The sequence below is a fragment of the Rattus norvegicus genome, chromosome 14, assembly GCF_021556685.1.
Source record: "Rattus norvegicus strain SHRSP/BbbUtx chromosome 14, alternate assembly SHRSP_T2T, whole genome shotgun sequence".
NCBI classification, from domain to species: domain Eukaryota; kingdom Metazoa; phylum Chordata; class Mammalia; order Rodentia; family Muridae; genus Rattus; species Rattus norvegicus.
In genome coordinates this window covers 43,738,695-43,758,922 of record NC_141547.1, presented here as the reverse complement: position 1 = coordinate 43,758,922, position 20,228 = coordinate 43,738,695, and the positions used below count along the sequence as shown (strand labels likewise).

Below are 20,228 nucleotides of genomic sequence, written 5' to 3'. Positions count from 1 at the left end.
ACCGGGAGGAAATGGAAGACGTCAGTTAGAAGGACTGTTGCAACTCCGTTTCGGAATACCAGTTTCCTCGCTTCATGGTTTATCGCCACTTCCTGTTGAGTCCCATAGACAATAAGTTGTGTTTCGTGAGTTCCCAGTTCAATAGTCTCAGTAGTCTAGTGAAGACCATCAACAATATGCCCCCACTCCGTTTCCTCCTCCTCCTCCCCCACCTCCTCCTCCTCCTCCTCTTCTTCCTCCTCCTCGAGATAGGATCTAACTATATACCCCAGGCTGGCCTGGAATTCTGCAACCTCCTACCTCAGCCTGGAAGTTGCTGGAGTTGCAGGTATGCACCACCATGTCTGACTGTAATGTGGTTTTATTTCATTGTTGACAGCCATATACTAGTCTCATTGGTCATAATCCCCATACCCAACCATGCTGAGGAATAAGTCTGGGCACCCAGCCTTTGCTCTCTTTTTTTATATAGCCTTTCCATTTTTCACCATGAGGCTTCCTTCAAGACTCAGTGACAAGCCTAAACTACTGCGGTTTCTTGGTTTGTTTTGAGGCAGGGTCTCTCTACAGAGCCCTGGCCGTTCTGAAATTCGATATGTAGACCAGTGTGGCCTTGCGCTCATAGAGATCCACCTACCTCTGCCACCCAGGTACTGAGATTAATTACCTATTATTTCTAAGATGGCCACATAAATAATCGCTGGACATCACTGTATGTTCTTATTTCATTACTCTTTCTATGTCTGGAGACATACAGACCTGATTCCCTGATGGTTTCTTGAAAGACTAAATTGATAGTCCCTTCAATCCTGCCATTTCGTGGAAACCGAGACAAGAGCTTTATATCCAGGCAATTTATGTAGAAAAGTAACATCCAGGTCTAAAAGTGAAGGGATTCATGGTGAACCCAGAAAGAATAATGGGGAAGTCAACCAAAAGTGGATTGGAGTTTTCTACCGCTGTCCAGACACAGATATCTGCAAAGGGAAGGCCTTCTGATTTTTGTGATAAATTCAACAAATGTGGCTACAGCAAAGGAACAAATGTATCCCCTAAGTGTTTGAAATTAGCAGTTTGGGAGCTGGAGAGGTGGCTCAGCAATTAAGAGCACTGGCTACTCTTGCGGAAGACCCAGGTTCAATTCCCTGCACCCTCATGGCAGCTAACAGCTGTCCATGACTTCAGTTCCAATGGCTCTAATGCCCTCTGCTGGCCTCTGAAGGCACTCTGAAAGCACAGGCATACATGCAGGCCAAGCACTATAAACATAGAACAATAAAAAAAAAAATTTAAATGCCAGTACTCAGGAGGCAGACATAGGTGAATCTCTGTGAGCCTAAGGACAGCCTGCTCTACAGAGCAAGTTCCAGGACAGTGAAGACCACACAAAGAAACCCTGCCTTGAAAAACCAGAAAAAAGAAAAAGAGAAATGTGAATGATTTCAACCCAAATTATAGTACCCCGCTACTTTTTATTAGCAAACACTAGTGGCACAGTCGGGCTAAAAAGCACGAATTCCCACATCATAAAGACAGAAACATCTTTTGCTTCTTGCTGATGTGAATGGTACCATTACCAGAACTCCCCAGTGTTGTTGCTCCCCAAAGCAGCTTCCTGATGAGGTGGGTATTCTTATTGCTGTGTGTAACATGTTGCTTCTGCCTGGTTGACCAGCTTAACATTAATGGATGCTCTTAGATTTGCCCAAAAGAGTCCATGCTTGCTCTTTTCTGTGGGCCATTCCAAATAGGTCCTCCGTGCCATGAGAGTTTTGAGCTTGTGGTAATTGGTAGGGATGGAGTACTGTGGAATTGGTTCCAGCAAGATCAGGATTAAGTTATCAGACCCTTCGTGGAAGAGATTGTGATGGGCAAAGTAGAGTTCATAATGGCACCACTCACTCTGGATGAAGTGGGGAGACAGCACAAAGATGGACTTGTAACTCTTCTCAATGAAGTGTATGATGTTCTCCACAATGCTCTTGCCAGGGACAAAGTTTCTCTCATGGAGGCAAACCCGAATGTCATCTTTCTCTAGGTTTGGTAGTAATTCATTCTTCACCCAGGCAGAATCATGCCCACTGTATGAGACAAAAGCATGGAACTGGAGGTTCCTCTGCAGTTCCTCTAAGGGGATGTTCCGGGCCCTGTGCCTGGTCTGTGTCCACTGCCATAGCATCCTGAGATACCAGGGCAGATCAAAGTAGAGACAGAGGGAAGCCCCAATGGCAGCCAGCAGCAGCAGAGTGGCCCCAATGGTGACAGTCAGTAGAATTGTATCGCAGGACAGTGGAGACATGTGGAAGTCCTGCAGTGGGGTTCCCTTAATGCTGTCTGGGTAATCACACCTGTAAGAGTCAGGCCAGCCCTCCACCACTTCTCTTGATGCCTGACCTATGTTTTTGACAAACTCCCTCAGCTCACATGTGCATCGGAATGGGTTGTTCCCCGCTGTTATGGACCTGATATTCTGACAGCTCTGGAAGAAATCAGAGGAGGGGTGGGAAACTGAGTTATGGTCGATGACCAGCACAGAAAGGCTACTGAAGGCTCCACATCCAGGAAGGTCAGTTAAAAAATTGGATGCGACATTGAGTTCCTGCAAAGCTTGCAGGTGGGTGACATCTTTAGAGATGCTCACTATCCTGTTGTTGTGAAGGTCAAGGACCTTGACCTTGGGAGGTAAGCACCTGAAGACAGAGTCCGTAAGCATGTTTGAAGACAAATTTAAAACTAACAAACTCTGGGTCCAGGAGCATGGGCTTCCCGCATCACTGTACCTTAGAGAATTCTGGCTAATGTCTAGTTTTTGTAGGGATGTCATCTCCATAGACATAAGAATTATATTTTCAAGTGTTTTTAACTGATTCTTTTGTAAACTAAGTGTTTTCAATCTAATTAAATTTCTACAGTCTTCAAAAACTATGTCTGTTAAAAGGTTATCTGTAAAGTCCAAATACAGAAATGGGCTAATTTGGTCTGGGCAAAGCATGTGGACCATGCGTGTTCCAGATACTGTAAAACTTTGGATGTTCATATTGGAGAAGATGCTGTATATGTTACTTTGGGGGAAGCTGAACACATCAGTGACAACTTGATGTATCGACAAAGCCCTCAGAGAAGTGTCAGAATAATGGAATCTTCTGAAGTTAAAATGACCTTTTAGTTTCACGTTTGAAATTGAGAAAGACTTGACTGGTGTATGCCAAACCAGCTGAAGGATGTTAATGAAGGAATTCCATGTTGTGTCCACGTTGTTCAGGGTAAGATTTGAGAGCCTCTGAGTCTTTCTAAGTCTTTCTAAGGTACCTAGGAAGTAAGAGCAGTTCTTGTCCTCAAGCACACACTTGATGTTAGACAGTTCCAAACTGATGGCCGTGCTGACAGACATGTCCAGAAGAAAATGGAATTCTCTTTTGGAAGGGAAAACGATATGCAGAGTCTCAGTGCTAATGTGCTGAAGACACTTGGGATCTTCTTTTTCCCCATAAGTGTCTCCTAACACCAGCAAAACCTTACTGATGTTCAGATGAGCAATCAGCTGCACACTTGAATTTTGTATCTGAGAACCGCTCAATCCCAGAAACTGTAGTTGGGACAGGTTGCCAAACTCTTTGCATATGGGCAGGGCATCAAATGCATTAAAGGAGAGGTCTAAATGTTTGAGGTCGGCTGTTGCGTGGCAAGAGATCAGCCTTAACTCATTGTGGGACAAATCCAAATATTCCAGTTCCGTGTTGAATTTGAAAACACTGATATTAAGATACTGGAGTCTGTTGTAGGACATAATGAAGACCCTCAGTTTGGACAACAAGAGTATGTCAGAAGTCTGAAGCTCAGATATATTGTTTTGTGATACATCTAAAGTAGTTGTTTGCAAGGGTAGGTCCTTGGGCACTCTGGTAAGGTTTGCATTTGGCCTCTTAATGATCAACTCACTTTCCTCAGATAACTGGATTTTGATAAGTATCAGCCCTAAGACAACAATACAATAGAAGATGGTGGACTGTGTTTTAGTCATTGTGTGGCAATAGACATGCTTGAGGCTGCTGCTATTCATCAGAGCATCTCCAGATGGATATAAGCCTAGGAAAAAAAGGACATAACATGGATATATTAAATTAGGCATTAATGTTTTTTCTTATTAGAGATTCATTAAATAGAGGCTACATTCTTTAGGGTTAATACAATCCAAAACCAGGAAGATTGATAAATTAGATGGGGGGTGGATAAACAATAGATAGTATAAAAACTCTAATCAGATAGACAGACCGACTAGATAGATAGATAGATAGATAGATAGATAGATGGTGGATGGATGGATAGATGGACAGACAGACAGACTAGATGGATGGGTAGATGGATGGATTAATGGACAGACAGACAGATAGATAGGGAAATAGATCTGGATTAGATATAAATGTAGATATAGATAGATGATTAGATATACATATGTAGACACTGTGGCACACACACACATATATATGTAAATGTGTGTATGTGTTCGTGCCACAGTTCATGTGTGGAGGACAACTTGTGGGAAGAGGGGAAGAGTCAGTTGCCCTATTCCACTGTGCGAGACCCAGGTATTGAACCTAGTTTCTCAGGTTTGGCAGCATGCGCCTTTAGCAACTCTACCATCTTGCTAGCCCCAAACCACTTTTGATATGGCAGGAGGCTCTGGAGACAACACAGCCCTGCCACTGCCTGGCTCTGTGTTTTCAGCCTCCAGAATAAATTGCTGTTGCTTTAAGCCAGTACACTCATGATGATCTATAGCAGGATCAGTAGGGTTGGAACACAAATGATCCATGGAAACTCCTCCTCCTGGATAATTTAATGTTAACTTGATGCAAACTAGAGTTATCGGAAAGGAGGAAATCCCAATTGAGAAAATGCCTCCCTAAGAGCCAGCTGTAAGCTATCCATTAATTAGTGATTAATGGGAGAGGGCCCAGTTCATGTAGGTGGTGCATCTCTGGGCTGGCGGTCCTGGGTTCTATAAGAAAGCAGGCTGAGCAAGCCAGAAGTAATCCAGTAAGAAGCACCCTGCCATAGCCTCTGTATCAGCTCCTGTCTCCAGGTTCCTGCCTTGTTTGAGTTCCTGTCCTTCAGTAATGGACTATGGTATGGAAGTGTAAGCCAAATTAGTTCTTTCCTCCCCAACCTTCTTTGTCACGGTGTTTTATTACACAAATAGTAACCCTAACTAAACATTTTCTGACCCTCTCAAACTCATTTAGAAACCAGGCCGACACTCACTTCATGACCTTTTATGCTTTGGCAAGAGAAGCTCAGGTGTCCCACAACTTTCCTAAGAGACCCCTGGGTCACTGTGTCATGACCTCCCTGCTATCACTCATTGTCACCTGTACAGGTTTTGGGGACTAATTTTGGTCTTACTCAAAAGCTGATAAAGATCACAGTAAACAGTCATTTGTTCGTTCATTCATTCATTCATCCATTCATTCATTTGTCCATTATTCATCCAGCCAATATACATTACTCATCCACTAGCCATGTTTTAGGGCCTAGACACAGAACACAGGGCCTAGACAGAAGAAGACAGAGTCTGACCCTCAAGACAAAGACCTGTTAATAAATAACTAATTTTAATTTCATGGAGTGATTAAGTATAATCTAGAGAAACAAATCAGGGGCTGGAGAGATGGCTCAGTGGTTAAGAGCACTGACTGCTCTTCCAGAGGTCCTGAGTTCAATTCCTAGCAACCACATGGTGGTTCACAACCATCTGTAATGGGATCTGATGTCCTCTTCTGGTGTGTCTGAAGACAACGACAGTGTATCCACATACATGAAATAAGTAAATCAGAGAGGGGGGGGGGAATCAGAGTTACAATAATCACTGAGGCAATGCTGAGTAATTCGTTTTGATTGATTGGTTAGAGAAAGCCTTTCTGAGATGACCCTGAGGAAGAGACAGAAATGAATCCAAAGAACTAAAGGAAAAGCTCATCTTACAAAAGAAAAGGCCAATACAAAGTCTTGGGGTGAAACTGAGGTGAGCTGGTCTGAGGAACAGGGAAGTCAGGGATAGCCTTGGGTAAAGCAAACACAAGAGACTTAGGGCCAAGATCACTCAAGGCCTTGTGGGTCATGGCAAGGAATTAGGGTTAGATTCCATACTGGTCACGTTTTTCTGCTGTGATGAAAGCAACGTGAGGCTAAAATCAGGGACTAGACAAGGCTGCCCACTCTCTCCCTACTTATTCAATATAGTTCTTGAAGTTCTAGCCAGAGCAATCAGACAACAAATGGAGATCAAGGGGATACAGATTGGAAAAGAAGAAGTCAAAATATCACTATTTGCAGATGATATGATAGTATATTTAAGTGATCCCAAAAGCTCCACCAGAGAACTACTAAAGCTGATAAACAACTTCAGCAAAGTGACTGGGTATAAAATTAACTCAAATAAATCAGTAGCCTTCCTCCACACAAAAGAGAAACAAGCCGAGAAAGAAATTAGGGAAACGACACCCTTCATAATAGACCCAAATAATATAAAGTACCTCGGTGTGACTTTAACCAAGCAAGTAAAAGATCTGTACAACAAGAACTTCAAGACTCTGAAGAAAGAAATTGAAGAAGACCTCAGAAAATGGAAAGATCTCCCATGCTCATGGATTGGCAGGATTAATATAGTAAAAAATGGCCATTTTACCAAAAGCGATCTACAGATTCAATGCAATCCCCATCAAAATACCAATCCATTTCTTCAGAGAGTTAGACAGAACAATTTGCAAATTCATCTGGAATAACAAAAAACTCAGGATAGCTAAAACTATCCTCAACAATAAAAGGACTTCAGGGGGAATCACTATCCCTGAACTCAAGCAGTATTACAGAGCAATAGTGATAAAAACTGCATGGGATTGGTACAGAGACAGACAGATAAACTAATGGAACAGAATTGAAGACCCAGAAATGAACCCACACACCTATGGGCACTTGATTTTTGACAAAGGAGCCAAAACCATCAAATGGAAAAAAAGATAGCATTTTCAGCAAATGGTGCTGGTTCAACTGGAGGTCAACATGTAGAAGAATGCAGATCGATCCATGCTTATCACCCTGTACAAAGCTTAAGTCCAAGTGGATCAAGGACCTCCACATCAAACCAGATACACTCAAACTAATAGAAGAAAAACTAGGGCAGCATCTGGAACACATGGGCACTGGAAAAAATTTCCTGAACAAAACACCAATGACTTATGCTCTAAGATCAAGAATTGACAAATGGGATCTCATAAAACTGCAAAGCTTCTGTAAGGCAAAGGACACTGTGGTTAGGACAAAACGGCAACCAACAGATTGGGAAAAGATCTTTACCAATCCTACAACAGATAGAGGCCTTATATCCAAAATATACAAAGAACTCAAGAAGTTAGACCGCGGGGAGACAAATAACCCTATTAAAAATGGGGTTCAGAGCTAAACAAAGAATTCACAGCTGAGGAATGCCGAATGGCTGAGAAACTCCTAAAGAAATGTTCAACATCTTTAGTCATAAGGGAAATGCAAATCAAAACAACCCTGAGATTTCACCTCAAACCAGTGAGAATGGTTAAGATCAAAAACTCAGGTGACAACAAATGCTGGCGAGGATGTGGAGAAAGAGGAACACTCCTCCATTGTTGGTGGGATTGCAGACTGGTACAACCAACCATTCTGGAAATCAGTCTGGAGGTTCCTCAGAAAATTGGACATTGAACTGCCTGAAGATCCAGCTATACCTCTCTTGGGCATATACCCAAAAGATGCCCCAACATATAAAAAAGACATGTGCTCCACTATGTTCATAGCAGCCTTATTTATAATAGCCAGAAGCTGGAAAGAACCCAGATGCCCTTCAACAGAGGAATGGATACAGAAAATATGGTGCATCTACACAATGGAGTATTACTCAGCTATCAAAAACAATGACTTTATGAAATTCGTAGGCAAATGGTTGGAGCTGGAAAATATCATCCTGAGTGAGCTAACCCAATCACAGAAAAACACACATGGTATGCACTCATTGATAAGTGGCTATTAGCCCAAATGCTTGAATTACCCTAGATGCCTAGAACACATGAAACTCAAGACGGATGATCAAAATGTGAATGCTTCACTCCTTCTTTAAAAAGGGAACAAGAATACCCTTGGCAGGGAATAGAGAGGCAAAGATTAAAACAGAAGGAAAACCCATTCAGAGCCTGCCCCACATGTGGCCCATACATATACAGCCACCCAATTAGACAAGATGGATGAAGCAAAGAAGTGCAGGCAGACAGGAGCCGGATGTAGATCGCTCCTGAGAGACACAGCCAGAATACAGCAAATACAGAGGCGAATGCCAGCAGCAAACCACTGAACTGAGAATAGGACCCCCGTTGAAGGAATCAGAGAAAGACCTGGAAGAGCTTGAAGGGGCTCGAGACCCCATATGTACAACAATGCCAAGCAACCAGAGCTTCCAGGGACTAAGCCACTACCTAAAGACTATACATGGACTGACCCTGGACTCTGACCTCATAGGTAGCATTGAATATCCTAGTAAGATCACCAGAGGAAGGGGAAGCCCTGGGTCCTGCTAAGACTGAACCCCCAGTGAACGTGATTGTTGGGGGGAGGGCGGCAATGAGGGGAGGATGGGGAGGGGAACACCCATAAAGAAGGGGGGGGGCCTGGGGATGTTGGCCCGGAAACCGGGAAAGGGGATAACACTCGAAATGTAAATAAGAAATACTCAAGTTAATAAAAAAAAATATACAAACAGACCACTGGGCTTGCACCAACCAAAAGGCTAAAGATGTCATCAGATATCACCAAGGCCTATTGTTGAGATTCCCACCTTTTTCTATAACACGCCTTCCTAATGTTTCTCACAGTATATTTAAAGGTATTTTTATTTCATGATTTTCTTTTTTTCTGTTACTATAAAAAGTTTATAAGACTGTTATCACATTGGCACACAGAATTTGAGGTACATTGAATCTGTGTTTCTAGGTCACTCTTATTCTGGCTACAGAATAAACTGTTTCTTGTCACCGCTGAGGTGAGAATTGTGATTCTGCATCCACAAACTATTGCAGGGCCACAGCCTAATTACAAATTATCTGGACCATCTTTAGTCCCCCTTACATGGTCATTTATTGTCCACCTCTCTGTGTGACCTAATATCCTTGTAATTATTCAGCAATTCCTTTAGAATATACAAACCAACCCTATCCACCACCAACTCAAAAGTTAAGAATGGCATCAAATAGAATCGGAAGTATATAGCAGAGATGTCCCCACATCCTACAACCCACCCACCCACCAATGCATTGATATGTCTACAGTTAACATGTTCACTATCAATACCTTACAGCCTTGTACTGTGCCTTAACTTACACTTTTCTACTGTGTTAATATAATAAACTATATTGGAACATGAAAAAAAAAAAAAGCAACGTGAGGAAGAAGGGGTGTGTTTAGTTTTCCCGTTCTAGGGAGACAGAGTCCGTTGTCGTGTACAAGGCAGCTGGAGCTGGATAATCACATTTCATCCATACACTGGAGGGGTGGGGAAGGCTGAGGTGTGATAGTGTGCATATGTTTGGCCCAGGGAGTTGCACTATTAGAAGGTGTGGCCTTGTTGGAGGAAGTGTGTCACTGTGGGGGATGGGCTTGGAGACCCTCCTCCTAGCAGCCTGAGGATGCTGTCTGGTCCTGGCTTCCTTCAGTGAAGATGTAGAACTCCTCATGCACCATCCCACCTTGATGATAATGGACTGAACCTCTGAACCTGTAAGCCAGCCCCAATTAACTACTGTCCTTTATAAAACATTCATTGGTCATGGTGTCTGCTTACAGCAATAAGACCCTAAGACATGAAGCAAGGGTATAAATCCTTAAAACTCACCCCCACGCTGACACATACTTCTTCCAGAAGGCTCCACGACCTAAAAACTCCATAGCTTCCCCAAACAGCACCACCCACTGGGACCCAATGGTCAAATACAGGAGCCTATGAGGGCACTTGTATGCATCCATCCATCCATTTATCCAGCCAATACTGGTGGAATTTAAGGATAGAAAAGTTTCAGAAAATCTTTCACTCATTTATTCATCAAAAGGATATTTTCCTCCTCTCAAGCGTGAGACATTGTTTGGGGTCATTCCCATTGTTCAAGTTATCGATCCACCCTACCTCAGATACTGCCCTATTGTCACCTGTCCAGTGGCATATGAGAACAAAGGGAGCTGTGTTGGGAAAGATGAACCTTAGAGGTGCTTTAAACGAAGGCTGCATAGTTGTGCAGCTGTCTCCATGAATTTTAAAACTCCCTAGAATGTCACTAGAAAAACAAGACATCAGGACAAACAAAGAGCCAAATTCCTGCCCACATGTCCCCCACCATACATCAGATGGCCTAGGCAGACCTAAAGAATTCAATTCTCAGAAATAAACCTGTGCTATAGAAGTTCCTGGCTACACATGCAGACCTCTCTGCTTTCCAGAACCCTCCCTGGACTTAGTTTCTGTAAGGGTGTGCACACTTGCCCACGCTCGCCTGAGTTCTTCACCAGCAGCATTCACACGCACTCCGAGTAAGAAAGATGACAGAACATCAAAGTTCATGGTAAAAGCTAGGCCGGCCTTTTTGTGGCATTGATTACCCTTGCAAAGGCCTAAATGTTCCACTTACCCTAGCCCAGCTCCGCAAAGAGCTACTCACACAAGGAGCCATGTTTAAGTGGGTGTTGTGGGGCCGAATGGGCCCCTTTGAAACGTCTGAATTTGAATCTTCAAGGGGGTAGGATTAGGACACAGGTCCCTGGGAAGGTAGAGGTCATGGAGACAGAAGTCTTGAAAATGGAATAAAGGTCCCTATAAAAAGGATTTTATAGGGCTCTCTGCCTGTTTTTTGCAAGAAGACACGAGATGGCCATGCCCAATAAGAGATCTTCTGCCAGGCCCCAAGCATAGGGAACCCTCAACATAGACTTCCAGCTTATAACACTACTAGGATACATTTCTCTTGCTTTGGAGTGTGTGTGTGTGTGTGTGTGTGTGTGTGTGTGTGTGTGTGTGTGTGTGTGTAGTTCCAGGGATCAGACTCAAGACTCAGAACATGCCAGGCAAGCTGTCTACCCTGAGCTACACCCCCTAACACCAGGATCCTGTCATGTAAAGGCCACTACCATTCTCGTTAGGGCAATGAGACAATTGTTAAGAAGACAATGAGAGTCAGAATAATACCCAGTTACCTGCTGGGTAATTCCTGGGTACTGCCCAGGGCTCAGGACTCTAGGACAGAACCACACGATATAATCAGGTCAGAGTAAACAATACTGGGCTTAAAAGACTTGGACTTACCTAGTTGTTGCCACCGAGTGCGACTAAATCAGAGATTTTCCCCAAAGTCAAGCTCAGACTTCAATGAGGCAGTAGTCAGCCCTGCTGGGCATAAGATGTGGAGAGGTCTCCATGAGCAAGATGCAGTGTCTTTGTTCCCTTAACAGCAGTAACCTCAAAGGGTTAGAAGCTGCCTACAGCTGAAACAGCCTGACCCAAGTGTGTGAACAGTGTGCTTCAATTCTATTCTGCACTTACCTAATCAGTTCCTATAATTTAGGATCATAGTCTTACTGAGAGTCACTGACCTCCACCTATTTTAGAACCCCAAACCACTTAAACATGCACAAAAAGGATGATTCATTAATTGAACGAAAGAAAAACTTGAAAGGAAACTTTAAAAGCATGAAAAACCTTCAAATATATTTATGTCCGTTTTTTTATGATCCAGAACAAACTTAGCTGCCACCAAATGACATAAGGAAGTGATATGTTTGCGTTACCTCTGCTTAGAAACTCTGGGAGCATCAAATCAGGGTTGGACTGGCTTTAAGTGGCAACACCTACACAATGAATCTCGCTCTCTGAGTTCAGTTCTGCAAATGGGCATGAAAAGCTTTCCCTGTGCCAGAGTAAACTATTAACCGCCCTGGAAGGCCCCAACAGAGGGCAAGAGCGCTTCCGCTCCACTTCCCATATGGCTCTGGAAACTTCTGCACTGAGCAACTTGGATGTAGCTTGGAGAATATTTTCAAAACTTAAATTTCGCCTTGACTTCCAGACCCCCAGAACAGGGCCAATAGTCTGAGGAGACAGACAAGAACATCTAGTAAGGAGAACCCGGTGCTTCTCCAGGAGAAACGAACTATTCAATAGTCTCCTTGGTTGGCATAAGGAAATGCCTGAGACAGAAGCTTGATAAAGAAAAGGAGTTCAGGGGTTGGGGATTTAGCTCAGTGGTAGAGCGCTTGCCTACCAAGTGGAAGGCCCTGGGTTCGGTCCTCAGCTCTGGGGGGAAAAAAAAAAGGAGTTCATCTTACTTACAGCTCTGCTCCACAGTCAAGGGGTCAGTCACATCCTGTGATGACCTTGATAGAAGAACCGCATGGCAGCACATGGCCAGAGATGGGGACATCTGTGTGCATTCCGGTCGCACCCTGCTTCAATTAAGCTTCCAGCATTTATTCGTGGGCTTCTACTCTGATGATCTGATGGAGCCCTACCCTAGTTTCCTCTCGAAGGACCACCTCCAAATGCATAGATAGACTGAGCTTCCGCTCTCTGCGCCTCAAAGAAGGTATCACATTCCAACTCATGGACTCTTGGTAAACACACTCGAGTGTATGTGGGTCACAGCATGTTGGGTCTTCCTGAACATTTCACTGAGAGGAATATGGATGGGGGAGAAAGAGAGGTTAGGAAGGTCATCTAAAATCAAAACAGCTCTGTCCTAAAACCAAAAACACCTGTAACTAAGTACTCATCACCTTACACACACACACACACACACACACACACACACACACTCACTCACACAAACACACACACACACATACAAAGGCAAAGGCACACACACACAAACACACACACATACAAAGGCAAAGACACACACACACACACACGTATGCAGGCACACGTGCACACACAGGAACACACAAGGTTTTGAAAACAAATCACACAAAGGGAAGCTTTTCTCTGAAGGTTGGATAAATACTAGTTTCAAATGACAGAGTCACAATAAGTAATTGTGCTACTTAGAGCACAACATCCACAACTTGATCATAGAGATGTTTTCCATTTCTACTTGTTTTTAAAAATAGAGTAATTTCTTTTACTTACCAAGACAACCTGCCTGTCCGACAGAGCAGTAAGAAGTTCAAGCACCTACTTCCTCCCACACTTAATTGGTAACTGTTTTCTGCACAGACAGAAAGGACTCTTTACTGTCACCTACTGTTAATCCCTGGAATTACACTACAGTTTAAAGAAAACTAATTTGCAGATTTGTACACATATAGAGTTGTATCTTTATGGTTCTACATTTGACAACAGTAGGCTCATTGCTGACCCCATGAATGGAGTGAACTCCTAGATTGTTATTGTCTGAATCCAACCTGCTCAACACGATAGCTGTGAGTGCTGGATAGTGGTTCTGGGGAGTCTCATCTAGTTTGCTTTTCCTCTGGCCTTTTGATCACCTCAGTGTCTCATGACTGAGCAGTAGAAGTCAGGGGTCAAGATCAAAGTTTTGCAGAAGATTTCTTTTCTCTTTAAGAGGAAAGATGACTTGTGAGAGGCCTGGGGACAAACACTAGTCATGTCTTTTGGGTCACTAGTTTTCAGATGAGATTTGGAGCAAAACTTTTCCACAGATATGTTCCAACTTTCTTCAAGACATCACTTTTTAAAACTCTGGGGTTTTTTGTTTTGCTTTCTTTTGTTTTTATTTGTTTGTTTGTTTTTCGGAGCTGGGGACCGAACCCAGGGCCTTGTGCTTGCTAGGCAAGCGCTCTACCACTGAGCCAAATCCCCAACTCTTTTGTTTTTAAATGCCACCAAAGCTCTGTTTTCTCAGAGAAGATCCAAGATGCTTCTTGTAGCTTGGTTTTGGCCAGTCATCTTAAGGGATCTGTGCTGGGGGTCAAACAACAAAAGATCAGTTACAGCTAAAAGTGACAACTGTTTCCATGCTTGTCCTCAGCCCGGTGCCCAGTCACACTGTGATTGTGGAGGTCACAGAACCCCCTCCCCTCCCTCCACCTTCTACAGACAATGAGGTTCACTTCCCCCAAACTCAGAACACTGGGATTTCATTTTGACCTTTCTATGATTCCCGACTCTGAATTTGTTTAGCGGAGAATATTCCGTTCCAGTAGTCGACAACAAGGATAGCCAGCACAGATCCTGACTATTCCTGTCCCCAACTCAGAATTTGTTTAATCAGAAAATGTGTGTTTAGATATCGTTCTGGAACTGACAAAAAAAAAAAAAAAAAAAAAAAAGCAGCACTTGCTGGTTCCCCCACCACTACTTCTTCCTTTAAACTCCTAACTGGGGACGGGGCATGTCTGAGAACTCAGCCCTTGGCTTCTGTATTAGTCAGGGTTCCCTAGAGGAGAGAACTGACTAAAGGGCCCTGTGTTTACACACAGGTGGTTTATTAGAGTGGTTTACATGCTGTGCCCCTGCTAGCTCAACAGTGGCTATCTACAAGGGTCCGGTAGTTTTCAGTCCGTGAGGATGGGTATCTCGGCTGGTCTGGAGTGAACATTGGGATTTTTTTTTTTTTTTTGTTCTTTTTTTCGGAGCTGGGGACCGAACCCAGGGCCTTGCGCTTCCTAGGCAAGCGCTCTACCACTGAGCTAAATCCCCAGCCCCGAACATTGGGATCTTAAAGAAGTAGGCTGTAGTAACAGCGAAGCAATGGCCATTCCAGCTAGAGCAAGGACAAACAGGCAAAGAGCAAAATCTCCCCTGTTCCTTGTCCCTTAAATAGGCTGCCACGAGAAGATGTGGCCCAGATTTAGGGTGGGATTTCTGATCTCAAATGATTGGATTCCTGCCTCAAAAGATTCAATTAACTAAAAACCCCAAAGCAGGCTGGGTTTTCAGTTAATTCCAGCTGTAGTTAACAAGCAAGAATATCTACCACAGTGCTCAAAGGCACAGGCTCTATAATCCCAGATCTAAAGAAACGCCTGAGGATGTACTCACTGGTACAGTAGTAGCACAAAGGTGATGAGGTAATCAACTGCTCTTGAGTCAGATCTGGTCAACAGGAAGGAAATCTTCCTGGTACCTGGTACTATAAACCTGGTTAAACTACCGTGAATCAGGAGGTTACAAGCCCTGGAGGGGGAATTTACCACTGGCAATCTGCCTTCTGAACTTTAGTGTTTATCAACATAGACTAGCAGTGCCTTCAACCTTGGGCAGAGGAGCCTCTGTCTGAAGTGGTCATCACTTAATGAAGAGACTCCTAGCTTGTCAAAGTGCTGAGTAAGTGACTACTGAATGCTCAGCCCTAAAAGGACCCTACAAAGGACATTTAGATCAATCCTGGCATACCCATGTTTCAATATAGCCACCTCTCCTAAGGAAACCTTTAACTCTCAGAGAATATGGCTTTTTAAAGTTGTTAAAGTAATTAAATTATTAACATTATTTATTTTATAATATAAAAAAGTATACCTAACACAAAACTATCAATTAGACAGACAGACAGACAGAGACAGATAGACAGAGAAAGGGAGAGTGAGTAATTGCAAATCTTCACAGTCTGGAGTGTGCTCTAGTTATCTCATTTGGGCCACCCACATTTCAAGTGCTCAATGATCATATGTGGCTAACGGCCACCATATTGTACAGCACCAAGCTAGCTGACACTGTCAGAGCCGTGAAAACACATACAAGCCTAAGTCCCAACTTTTCATCACAGCCACTTCTCTGTCACTCATGTCCCATGTCCAGGCATGTCTTTTTGGATCCAGGACAGTATAAATCAACTGTCAAAGTTGGTTTGTGATTAGTTTTGTTTTTTAAAGAGCTTTATTGAACTGTAAATGTCCTGCCTGACATTAGTGGTAAAGGGTAAAGGGAAGCACATCTCTCTCACCAATATCTCCATACAGTGGACAATTGTCGAGACCAGCTATCTTCAAACTCACACCCTCAGGGCCACTCACCCACACCCCACCATCAGAGTCAGCTTTACTGTGCTGTAGCTGGTGAGGGGCAGGACCAGCTCTTCTGTTCTGATGACCCAATGGAGCAAGGACAAAGGGAGGAGATGGGATCTCTCCCTCACTGAAACCACCACATAGCAGACGAGAGTCAGAACCAGCTTTCCCATTCTCACCCTTGAGGCTCAATTAGGGTTTAACCACTATGAACAGATACCATGACCAAGGAAACTCTTATAAGGATGATATTTAACTGGGATTGGCTTACAGACTCAGAGGTTCAGTCTATTATCACCAAGGCAGGAGCATGACAGCATCCAGGCAGGCATGGTGCAGAAAGAGCTGAGAGTTCTACATCTTCATCTGAAGGCTGCTAGGAGAAGACTGACTTCCAGGCAGCTAGGATGAGGGTCTTAAAGCCCACACCCAGAGTGACACACATATGAAAGAATAAAATTAAGAAACAAAATAGAGGTGCTCTGCCGTTAGACTGTATCCTAGGTCCTATCTGTCTTTTAAATTTTATTATTATTACTATTATTAATATCATTATTATTATTATTATTATTATTATTATGCATTCATGTGCGTATGATGTATTGGAGGAGAAGGTGCATACGTGGAGGGCACAGGACAGCTTTGTAGAGTCAGTTCTTTCCTTCCACATTTATGTGGGTTCCAAGGATTGAACTCAGATTCCTAAGCTTGTGCAGCAAGCGCTCTACATGCTGAGCCCTCTTGGCAGCCCCTTATCTGTCTTTTTAATTATTGAGTTGTAATAGTATTTTACACATACTCCACATATAAATTCCTTATTAGATACATAAATTATAGATTTTTCCCTATCTTGGAGTAATTTTCTCTTTCTTGAAACACAGACTTTAGTGTTTTATTATATTTCATTTACCCTCATTTTCCTTTTGTGTTTATATAGTTGGAAATTCAGTGTACTTATGTCCTCTCTTGGAAGATTGTTTTAACTCTTTAGGTCTTTGATATTATTATTGAAGAAGAATATTGCTGTATAGCCTAGGCTGGTCTAGAACTCACAATCCTTCTGTCTTAGTCTCCTAACCGCTGGAATTATAGGTATGCACCTATGTCTGGTCTATTTGTTTCATTTGTCCTGTGATGGATCGCAAACCCAGATCTTTACGCATGCTAGGCAAGAGCTCTATTACTGAGGTAAACTTAGTCCTTCAGCATTTGATGACCTTTCATCTTTTGTACCTGGTGTGAGTCAGGGATCAAACTGTTTTCACATGTGGATATCTGTGATGGTTTGTATATGCTCAGCCCAGGGACTGGCATTATTAGAAGGTGTGGCCCTGTTGGAGTAGGTGTGTCACTGTGAGTGTGCGCTTTAATATCCTAGTCCTAGCTGCTGGAAGTGAGTATTCTGCTAGCAGCCTTCAGATGAAGATGTAGAAGTCTCAGCTCCTCCTGCACCATGCCTGCCTGGACACTGCCATGTTCCTGCCTTGATGATAATGGACTGAACCTCTGAACCTGTAAGCCAGCCCCAATTAAACCTTAGAAGAATTCCTTTCGTCATAGTGTCTGTTCATAGCAGCAAAACCCTAACTAAGACAATATCTAATTGTCTCAGCCCCGTGATTGAAAAGACCCCCCCCCACGGAGGAATAGTCTTGACACCATTGTTAGAGGTCAGTTGACTGTAGACACACAGGCTCACCTCTAGACTCTAAATTGTTAATTAGCTTGTTTATCCTTGTGTTGCCACTACAGTCTTTTTAAATTTTTAATTAACGCATTCTATTTTATATGCATTGGTGCTTTGCCTGCATGTATGTCTGTAGAGGGTGTCAGATCCCTTGGAATAGGAGGTACAATTTTGAGCTGACATGTGGGTGTTGAATCTTTATAATCCCAGCACACAGGAGTGAAGTCAGAGGATTGAGTTCAAAGCCAGCCAGATCTACACAGAAAGACTTGTGTTCACATAATCAAAGCAAGTGTCAACACCACTGCCTGGCATTAGGCTGCATCTGGCACTAAAATTCATCTTTTAGATAGACCCTGAATAGTCAATGTGAGATGAGAAAGAAGGACTTGTACTTTTCTTATTTTAAAACTCACTACAAGACTATATAGTGGCTGGAGAGATGGCTCAGTGGTTAAGAGCATTAGCTACTCTTCCAGAGGACACAAGTTCAATTCCCAGCACCCACAGGTCAGCTCACAACTATCCATAAGTCCTATTCCTTGTGTCACACGAAGTCACATCCTCTGACTTCACTCCTGCGTGCTGGGATTATAAGAGTTCACCACTTCGCTGGGAAACATATTTTCTTTCTTTTTAAAGTTGATTTTTAGAGTCAGCATACAAAGTAATGAATTTGGGTTTGCATGTGCGCCATTAGACCTTGTCCCAATTAAACATATAATTCAAATATCATTTTAAACATAGGTTCTATCTATGAGAGAAAACATGACATTTGCCTTTTTGTATCTTTCCACTTCAGTCTAATCTAGAAATCCACTCCCAGGCATGTCTCTTAGGTGGTCCTGTATCCTATCAAGTTGATAAGCAATATTGATCATACGCTTTAATGGTCTTCATTACGACATTTGTGCAACGTCATCACGTTCATCCCAATTTGAACATATAATTCAAATATAATTTGGATTGGGTAACTGGGTCATATGTGTGGCATGACTGTTGGGTCCAGCTGTGGTTCCTTGTCCTCTCTTTCCTCCCTCTCAGGGAGATGCCACTGCACATCAGACTGGAAGGATGAAGCGGAGTCCGGAACATGTTGGGTCTGAGACAATCTTAGCTTTTGCATATACCTTTATTCAGTGTGGGCTTGTACACATATACTTTATTTGGGGTGAACCAGGGCTATATATACGAACCTTGGAAAATGGGAAGGGCCTCTTAGGGCGAAGTTTCATTGGCTGAGGCTGGGAATACCTCATTTACATGGGCAAGTATTCCAAGAAGTTGAACCTGTAATTTTCTAAAGATTATGTGACATTCCTCATGTAGAAGACTGGGGGGTCGGGCTCCCCAGATAAGGTGAAGGGAAGCCCTGCTAAGAGAAGGAGTCCTCTATTTTGTACCAAGCCCAGGAAAGCTGTGGGCATGGTAGGCTACAACCTTATTAACGAGTTACAACAATATGACAGTTCGTTTTTAGCCTTTTGATCAAGCTCCATTCTGACTTCTGTTGTGGCTGCACATGTTCCCACTCACACCCATGCTGTACAGAGTTCCCCTTTCCACCCCCACCAGCATTTGCTGTCATTTTGTTTCTTGATTACAGTCTTCCTGATTAAAGTGGGCCGAATCCTAACACAATCTCGGTTTGTGTTTTCCCAATGCCTAATGTTGTTTGAACACTTTTCAGGAATTTATTGGCTACTTATATTTCTTCTGCTGAGAATTGTCTGTTCAGTTTGTTAGCTCATTTAGTAGATTATTGATTTGGCTCCTTAATGTTTAATTTTTGTGGCTCTTTAAAAATTCTAGCTATTAAATTCCCTGTCAGATGTGTAGTTGGCAAATGGTTTTCTTTTTCCCGTTCTGAAAGCTGTTTCTTCACTATGGTGATTACTTGCTCTTCTCTCTCTCTCTCTCTCTCTCTCTCTCTCTCTCTCTCTCTCTCTCTCTCTCTGTGTGTGTGTGTGTGTGTGTGTGTGTGTGTGTCTCGGATTTCATGCATTTCCATTTGTTGGTTCTTGGGATTACTTCCTTCCTGTTGGAACTCTTTTCTATGTCTGTGTCTTGAAATGTTTTTTATGTTTTCCTCTAGCAGTCTCAAGGTTTCACCTTACCTTCAGGTCTTTAAAGCATTCTGAATTTATTTGTGTGCAAGGTGGGAGGTAAGAATTTTGTTTCATTCTTCTACATGTGGACATCCAGTTTTCCCTACAACAATTGTTGGAGATGCTGCCTCTCTCCAAAGTATGTTTTTGTGGGGTTTAGTTTTTAGTTTTGGTTTTTTGAATTTTTGAGTTTTTGTTTGGTTTTGGTTTTGGTTTTGAAGACAGAGTCTTACAAGTAGACTTGGCTGACCTGGAACTTACTACATAGGCCAGATTGACTTCAAACTCATAGAGATGAGACTGCCTCTTCCTCCAGAGTTCTGAGGTTAAAGCTATGCATCACTATGGTGGTCTCCAATGCATGTTTTTGACAACTTCACTTAAAAAAAAGTAGGAATCTGAGCTGG

General features: G+C 42.9%; 1 protein-coding gene across 4 annotated transcripts; it reads right to left on the bottom strand.

Annotated features, from left to right (window-relative positions):
- Window positions 1–1,437: 1,437 nt before the first annotated feature.
- Tlr1 (toll-like receptor 1) lies at window positions 1,438–13,260 on the bottom strand. 4 transcript variants are annotated; one of them, XM_087583089.1, is made up of 4 exons: window positions 13,187–13,260; window positions 12,388–12,729; window positions 11,369–11,452; window positions 1,438–4,086 (listed from the first exon to the last, which is right to left on the bottom strand). In XM_087583089.1, the coding sequence occupies exon 4, from the start codon at window positions 4,058–4,060 to the stop codon at window positions 1,634–1,636; it is 2,427 nt and encodes an 808-aa protein (XP_087439215.1). In that variant the 5' UTR covers window positions 4,061–4,086; window positions 11,369–11,452; window positions 12,388–12,729; window positions 13,187–13,260; the 3' UTR covers window positions 1,438–1,633. The 4 variants fall into 4 exon arrangements, with proteins under 4 accessions (XP_087439215.1, XP_087439213.1, XP_087439212.1 ...); XM_087583087.1 differs by having other exon boundaries at window positions 12,392–12,729; XM_087583086.1 differs by having other exon boundaries at window positions 11,369–11,449; window positions 12,392–12,729.
- Between the last annotated feature and the right edge of the window lie 6,968 nt (window positions 13,261–20,228).

Coding starts and splice junctions, on each gene's coding strand:
- Tlr1 (XM_087583089.1), bottom strand. CDS start 4,060: ATGAATAGCAGCAGCCTCAAGCATGTCTATTGCCACACAATGACTAAA.